Here is a 6,980-nt window from a genome sequence, read left to right as displayed (position 1 = left end):
GACCAAGGTAAGAGAGGCTGCCATGGACCCTTACACATACCTCAGACTCAAGAGGGCCCTGAGCCTGAAACAAACGCTGAGTAGGTCTTCAGGTCCTGCCCAGAGTGGAAGCAGCCTCAGCCTTCACAGACCACGATGACACCCACGTGTCAAGGGCAGGCCACCCACCTTCCTGTCTGGCCCTTAGAGGCACACTGGGTCTGGGTCTGCCTCCATTCAACAAGCCTGCAGCCAAAACTCCAGGCTCTGGCCTCTGTTGCCCCGGGCAGCCGCCCCACCTGGTAGAGAAGCCCCTCACTCTCCATCCTGGCATGGCTCTCCCACCCCACAGGACTTCCACACCTGCTTGCCCAGGGGCCCACATGGGATCACAGATATCCCTCTGGGAACTATAGATGAGGGTGGGGTCCCGGAGCACCTGCCCCAGGACAAGGAAGAGACCTGAAAATAAGGGGGCGGAGATATGCCCAACCCCCTCTGCCCTCCCTGCACCTGGAAATCCAAGAGGCCCCCCCAGTCCTCAGTCTCCTCCCCACCAACAGCTGCCCTGGGGAGGGGTGGGGGGAGGACAGAACATGGCATGGAAGGCCTGGTGAGGGCCTGGCATAGAGTATTTGACGGATATCGGCTTCTCCCTTGAACTGCCCCCTCCAAGGACTGGGGCAGCTTTTCCGCCTGACGCAGGTCCCTAGGACTGGGGCCAGCTGTGGCCCACCAGGACGGGTGGGGAGGGGCGGGCACAGGCCACAGCCTCGAGAAGCAAGGGGACCCGCTGAACAGCCAAGAGCCTGCAGCACCCCGCCCCCACTACCACCACAGCCGTCCCTGGTCCCTTTGCTCCCACTTTCTGGGTCTTGCCTTTCTCACCTCTAAGAAGAGGCCAAACCAATTAGTCCCTGAAGGCACAATGGGCAGGGGAGCCCCCCGAACATCAAGCAACAGGAGCCTGGACTCTCAGCTCTACCCTGCACCCCCAACCCTGCACGCACCCTAGGGCCCACTCCCAGCCAGGACTCCAGCCCAGCAGAACAGTCAGAACAGGGCTCCTAGCCTCCTTCCCACGGCCTCTCAGCCTCGGCCACCCCAAACCCCAGGAGGTGCAAAGGGAAATGGAGCCTCTCTCCCCCAACCTGCCTGCCTGGGACTCAGATGACCACAGAGTGGGGGGCGCCCGGCTGCCTGCCCAGGCTGAGGCCTCGGGCCGCTGTGAGCAGGAGGGCGCCGCTGAGTGACTCCGCAGCGCAGGAGCCCCAGGCCAGGGCCAGGGACCAGCCGAAGCTGATGCGGACGTCCTGCATGTGCTGGGGGCCGTACTGGCGGGCCGTCTCCGCAAAGGCCAGCTGTGAGTAGCTGATGTAGATGATGACCCCAGCCAGGGTCAGGGCGCCTGGGGAGGGGGTGCAGAGTGACCACTCAGTGCATCTGCCTGCTGAGGGCACCTGCCCTACCTGGGACCCCTGGCACGGTGGTCCTGTAGACATGGCCTGTGCCCACTGGCCTTTGGGAGGATGGAGGTTCCAATTCAGTCCTGAAACCTCAGGACCTTATCCTACAAAAACCCCTTGCAAACAGCACTACCTACACCCCCAATAGGTAGTCCCTACTCACATAAATGCCCCCGAATACACAGCCCCCTCCAATCGCCCCTGGAGTTATATACACACACACACACACAGCCAGTGGCCTCTACTGGCAGCCGGGAAGCGTGGGAAGCTCTGGGGCTCTGGCCAGACATCCTGAGCCAGGCCCCTGACCTGCACCTCTGGCCCCCTCCTCCTTGCAGTTCCCCTCCCCACTTCACTGGCCCACAGCCTCCCCTCCTGACCATTGCTCAGTCCCTCTTCCAGAGGCCCTGTCCCCTTTCCAGGTCTGAGTTTCAGGCCCTTCCTACAGATCCCATGACTCCGGTCTGTCCCCAAGCGAGGACACCCTCCTCCCTCCCACCCTGCATCTCTGCAGGGAGAAGACTGGCTTGCACCTAGTGCATGGTGACCCTGGAGGGCCGGGGCAAGCAAAGAGCCGGGCACTGGGACATTTGCCTGTCCACCCAGGTTCGGGGGGACCAGCCCAGAGAGCCGCCCTCTGTCCCACCGCTGCAGGCTGATGTCAAGGCCTGCCCTTGGTGCCAGCTGCAGGGAATGTAGGTGGGGTCCTGGGACCTCCAAAGGCACATCCTGGGTGCATGGTGCTCCCTCTGGACACTGCCCAGGTAAGGCCCGAGGCAGACCTTCGGGGCTAGGTCTGCATCTCACTGGGACCCAGAGAAGGGGCAGACCCTGGGCTCCCCACACTGCCTGCCCCTTACTCAGGTCCTCTGGGATTCCTCACTTGACCAAAGATGGGAAGGACGGACTGGCCTCCACCAGCCTAGGGCTGTGGGAAGCTGTGAAGCCAAATCAACTGCAGGGCTTTGGGACTGGGGTCAGTGCCCAGCTGGGGTGGGGACGCTGAACACATCTCTCAGGCTTCTTCAGGGAACTCTGTGCAGCTGAGGCCCCAGAAACAGAAGTTCTGTCTCAGCCTACAGCAGTCAGAGCTCCCAGCCAAGTTCCCGTCCCACCCCCACCACCCCCACCCAGGCTGCCCCACCAGCTGAGCACGCCTCTTCAAGCTGCCAGCTACTTCCGTCCAGCCTGGCTCTGGGCAGGACCCGCTGCTCTGCCAGAGTAAGCTCCCAAGCTGGACCCCGACCTGGAACACCTGACTCTTCCTGGGGACTGAGGCGCCCAGGTCTGCCTCCTGCCAGACTGCTCTGAACCTCAGACTTCCTGAGATGACTCAGGCCTCTCCCTTGGCTGGCTCTGGAGCCTTGAGCTGGGTGATGGCCATGGGACTCATCACCCCAGGCTCCATGTGCCCCCAGGCCCCTAGCTCAGGGCCCAGCCAGCGGCGACCTAGAACCCTCCGTGTCCCTCCCTCTTCTGCAGTGACAATGGGGGGGATTGGGGTGATCTGGCCTCATGAAGGTCCCCTTGGTGTGACAGTCCTGACTCCGAGCCCCCAAAGCTGGGGCCCTGGCCCCACTGCAGCCCCCCAGGCAGGCTCCTGACAGTGACACCAGGGGATCTGTTTCAACCAGGAGCCTGCCATGCAAGGAAAGCAGAGGTGCGGCCAGTCCAGCCCCAGCACAGGGGAGCAGACGGGGTGGTCCTGGAACCCGGCCCACTGTCTGCCCTCCCTGGAGCAGGGGAGTGGCCCTGGCGCTGCCTCCAGGCTCTCCCTCTGCCTGCTGGCCCGGTGCCTTGGGTCCCAGGGCAATGCTGAGGATTCCTGTCACCGCCAGGTTTCCTGGTTACAATCCCACCCAATTACTCCTCTCAGTAGCTTCCCAAGGTCCTCTTAATTGGATTTTGGACACACACAGTCTCTGGGGTCAGGCTAGGGCCGATGTTTTGATTCTTCCTGTTCTCATTCTCTGAACCACACACCTAGGCGGCTCGGCCCCCTGGCAGATGGCACCTACTCCCTCCTGACCAAGCCTCCCAAAGGGCCCAGCAGCCCCTGGGGAGGAAGCAGGCCTGCCCAGGAGGGAGCCCCGGCCAGTGTGGTCTGGTCCTCCTGCCGCAGCCCTGGCAGGAGAGCCAGCCCAGGATGCCAGCCTCGGCTCAGGCCTCGGCCCTGGACAGGAGGGGCTACTGAGGACTGACCCGAGGAGCCTCCAGCCCACGGTCAATGACGGCCAGCCTTGGGCAGCTGGGGACAGCAGGTGGCTGGCTGGGACAGATGGCCCCGAAAGGCAGCGATGAGGATCTCAGGACCAGCTTCCTGCTGAGCTCGGGGAATCCCCAGACATCTCAGCAGGAAGCTGTGACCCGAGGGCCTGCGTCTGCCTCTGCATCCCTGAGGGAGGGCTGGGCCCAGTGCCTGCAGGCTACATGAATGTCAGTGATTGCGCTGTTACTAGTCAAAGTCTGGACCTGGCTCGGTTGGGGGTCACTGCCAAGGAATCCAAGCCCCTGTGTCACCCTGTCTTAATGCTCAGCCCTGCCTGGCTGATGCCAAACCCCTACCCATGTTGCCCCCTCCCCGGGACGGTCTTGGAAGGAAAGGGGAATGGATGGGGGCTGGTCCCACCCCCCTCATGCAGGTCCAGCAGGGTACGTCCTGGGCTCACCTCAGAGATCCTTGTGCCTCCTGCTCCCGGCAGCTCAACTCAGGGCTCCTGACCCCCGTCCCTGGCTCTGGCCCCAGCATCCCTGCCCCTCCAAAGGCCCCAGTGCCACCCAGGGCACCTCACCTGCTGCAGCTCAATCCCCAGGGTAGGCCTAGGCTTAGAGCAGCCAGGGGTTGGGGCAGTGAGACAGGCAACACCCCACTCCCAGGACCTGCAGCCCCACAGCCCCCCGACTCACCCCCCAGCAAGAAGTAGCAGCCAGTGAAGAGCAGCAGACGGATGCTCTGGGCCAGGGAGCTGAGGAGGCCACAGATCCAGCCACACACAATGAGGACGAGGCTCACAGGCAGGACCACCAAGACGGCTCGGTGCAGCGCTGCCAGGAGAGGGGGCTCAGGGAACAGGCAGGGAGCCAGACCGGGCCCCCAAGGGAGGTTCAGCAGAGCACTTCAGAGCCCTGTGTGCCTGGACGTCCTCCTTCGTAGGACACGTGGGACTGTTCTGGCCCTGGCCGGAGGAGGAGCTGGGCCATCTGATTCCCTGTGATGTCTCCATGGTAACCACCCGACCCTCCCTGGCACAGGGGCAGCAGACACATGCCCCTCAACTCACCAGGTGGGAGATGCCCACTGAGTAGACCCATTTGGGAACATAAAAGAGAATCCAGAAGATGCGCAGGGAGGGCGAGACAGGCTGGGGGTCCAGCATCTGTGGTTATAAGCTAACAGCAGAGCCTGGGGGGGCCAAGGCCAGTCAGGAGAAGTTCTCAAGCAACTATGGAAATGTCCTCTGGGCAACACAGGGTCTATCTGGAAGCAGTTCTGTGGGTCTAGGAGGAGGGATTCTGAGCCTTGCCTGGAGGTCAAGGAAGGAGGGCGTGACTCCCACCCCAGCACTCACAGATGAGGTGCTGCACCGAAGTAGAGGCGTCCAGGCTCTCACTGGCAAAAGGGTCGATCAGGGGGATGCAGCTGTTGTGCCCTAAAAAGTGGAAAGAACGCACAGCCTGATGGGCTGGATATTGCTGGGTATACCCCACCCCCCGTGCTTCTCAGAGATGGGTGGGCTGCTGACTCTCACCACCCTCCACCGGGCCAAGGGCCCTCAGTTTCTCCCCTGGAACTCAGAGTTGGGGCTCAAATGGGTTTGGAGGGCTCAAGACCTTTCATTTTGCTTATATGATGTGCAAATAATATCTACATGGAGGCCTGTAGAAAAATATCAAACACTGCAAAGAGAATGCCCTCAGGCCCCCCTTGGGCCTGCTCACACATGGAGGCCAGGCTATGCCTGCATGAGAAAGGGGCATGCAATATGGGCTTTCCGGCTCTCGCACACTAGGGCGCACACACATGCACAAGTCGGGAACGCCTGGAGCCTTAGGCTGTCTGTGGGGCGGTGGAATCAACTGCGCTCTCCTTCCTCCCCGGTAGCTCTGAGGAAGGCTCTGTCTCTCTCTCTCACACACACACGTTTACACATGCTCCCACACATCCCTGCCACCCTGGGCATGTCCTGCGCAGGGGAAGCCCCCAGGCTGGTCCCAGCTTGGTGAGGCCCCCAGCTGAGGAGCGTGTGGAAGCCCACCCCTCCCTAAACGGGACAGAGCCCTTGCCTCTCTGCATTCAGGTCTGAAGCCATGTGGCGCTCCTGTTTTCTTCCCTGTGCCAGGCCGGGGAGTGTGGGGAACAGGGGCCCCGCGCCACAGCCCTGGCTGAGCCTGACAGGGAACAGGGACCAGACTGAGCCCTGGACGGAAATGAAGACACAACTCCAGGTCACTGGGATGAGGAACCCTGGTCTTGCCAGGGCCCCAGCTTCCCACACTCGGGCCTCCCCCTGACACACGGGCTCCTACCTCAGCCCAGGGACCCTGCAGATGAGTGACAAGCACAGCGCTGAGCGCCCCTGGGTGCCAGGCCTGCCCGTGCCTCCCCCGGCCCCATTCCTCCCACCCCGACTCCCGCATCTCCAGAGGCCTCATTTTCTCCCCGTCTGACCAATGAGGCTGAGGGACAAGGTCCCAGGTCACCCCTCGATGTCCTGCCACCTGCCAAGTGACGTGCCATCGCTTGGAACACAAGACCGGCCCCCAAAGGGTGAGGGCACGGGACTGTGGAGGAAGCCTGCTCTGGAAAGTTCTTGGGGTCCTTCTGGGGCCACCCTGGGCCCCTCCTTTTCACTTCCTATCCTTGGACTGTGGGAGTTGAGCCCTCCTCCAGCCAGACTGTCAGGGAGAGAGTTGGGGGGAAGGGGTATGTACACTTGAGGGCAGACAGGCGGGGGAGGGGGTGTCTTCTCAGCGCTGCTCTGGGGAGGGGTGCGGCCCCCTAAGTCTGAGGGGAAGGGTTGTATGGGGGAGGGACAGCCGGTACCTTCGCAGATGCGCCAGAGCCCCGAGTGGGAGGAGAGCTGCCCGTGGCCGCTGTGGTTGCCGGCGTCCGCCACCTCCAGGAGGTACCAGTAGTCGCTGGCCACGGCGGCCGCCAGCAGCGCAAAGCTGAGCAGCGCGCCCAAGGCAGCAGCCAGGAGCAGTGCACCCAGCCGCGCCATGCGGTCAGGATACCAGGACCAGAGCCGAGCGGAGTGGGATGTAGGAGAGCCAAGGGAGCCAGGAGGTGAGGGGCAGCTGGGGGCTGGGGTGTGGGGGCAGCGCAGGAAGCCGGGACTTAGGGACCGGAGAGACCCGAGAGAGTCTCAAGAGAGGGGGTTCAGGGATCCTGAGGGAGTAGGTCTACCGAAGGGGCACGGGGTGTGGTGGGGGTGGGCGGGGGTTTGGGGAGCGGGGCCGGGGAGGGGGCCCGGGAATGGGGAGCAGGAGCAGCAGGTGGGCTCTTCCGGGTATGGTGCCCCTCGGGTGCACAAG

General features: G+C 63.0%; 1 protein-coding gene across 3 annotated transcripts; it reads right to left on the bottom strand.

Annotated features, from left to right (window-relative positions):
- Positions 1–1,145: 1,145 nt before the first annotated feature.
- TMEM235 (transmembrane protein 235) lies at positions 1,146–6,667 on the bottom strand. Of its 3 annotated transcripts, XM_014483154.1 has the most exons (4): positions 6,490–6,667; positions 5,015–5,095; positions 4,353–4,490; positions 1,146–1,387 (listed from the first exon to the last, which is right to left on the bottom strand). In XM_014483154.1, the coding sequence occupies exons 1-4, from the start codon at positions 6,665–6,667 to the stop codon at positions 1,146–1,148; spliced, it is 639 nt and encodes a 212-aa protein (XP_014338640.1). The 3 variants fall into 3 exon arrangements, with proteins under 3 accessions (XP_014338640.1, XP_014338641.1, XP_014338642.1); XM_014483155.1 differs by lacking the exon at positions 5,015–5,095; XM_014483156.1 differs by lacking the exons at positions 4,353–4,490; positions 5,015–5,095.
- Positions 6,668–6,980: the final 313 nt, after the last annotated feature.

The sequence above is a fragment of the Bos mutus genome, chromosome 19 (assembly GCF_027580195.1).
Source record: "Bos mutus isolate GX-2022 chromosome 19, NWIPB_WYAK_1.1, whole genome shotgun sequence".
Lineage (NCBI taxonomy): Eukaryota > Metazoa > Chordata > Mammalia > Artiodactyla > Bovidae > Bos > Bos mutus.
This window is presented reverse-complemented; position numbering and strand designations above follow the sequence as displayed.

What these genes read in the sequence shown, in the direction of transcription:
- TMEM235 (XM_014483154.1), bottom strand. Translation starts at nt 6,667, where the DNA reads ATGGCGCGGCTGGGTGCACTGCTCCTGGCTGCTGCCTTGGGCGCGCTG. An exon ending in TTCGGTGCAGCACCTCATCT is followed by an intron (nt 4,491 to 5,014) that starts GTGAGTGCTGGG and finishes CTCTCCTGGCAG; the next exon opens with CGCTGCACCGAGCCGTCTTG. An exon ending in CTGCTACTTCTTGCTGGGGG is followed by an intron (nt 1,388 to 4,352) that starts GTGAGTCGGGGG and finishes CCCCCTCCCCAG; the next exon opens with GCGCCCTGACCCTGGCTGGG.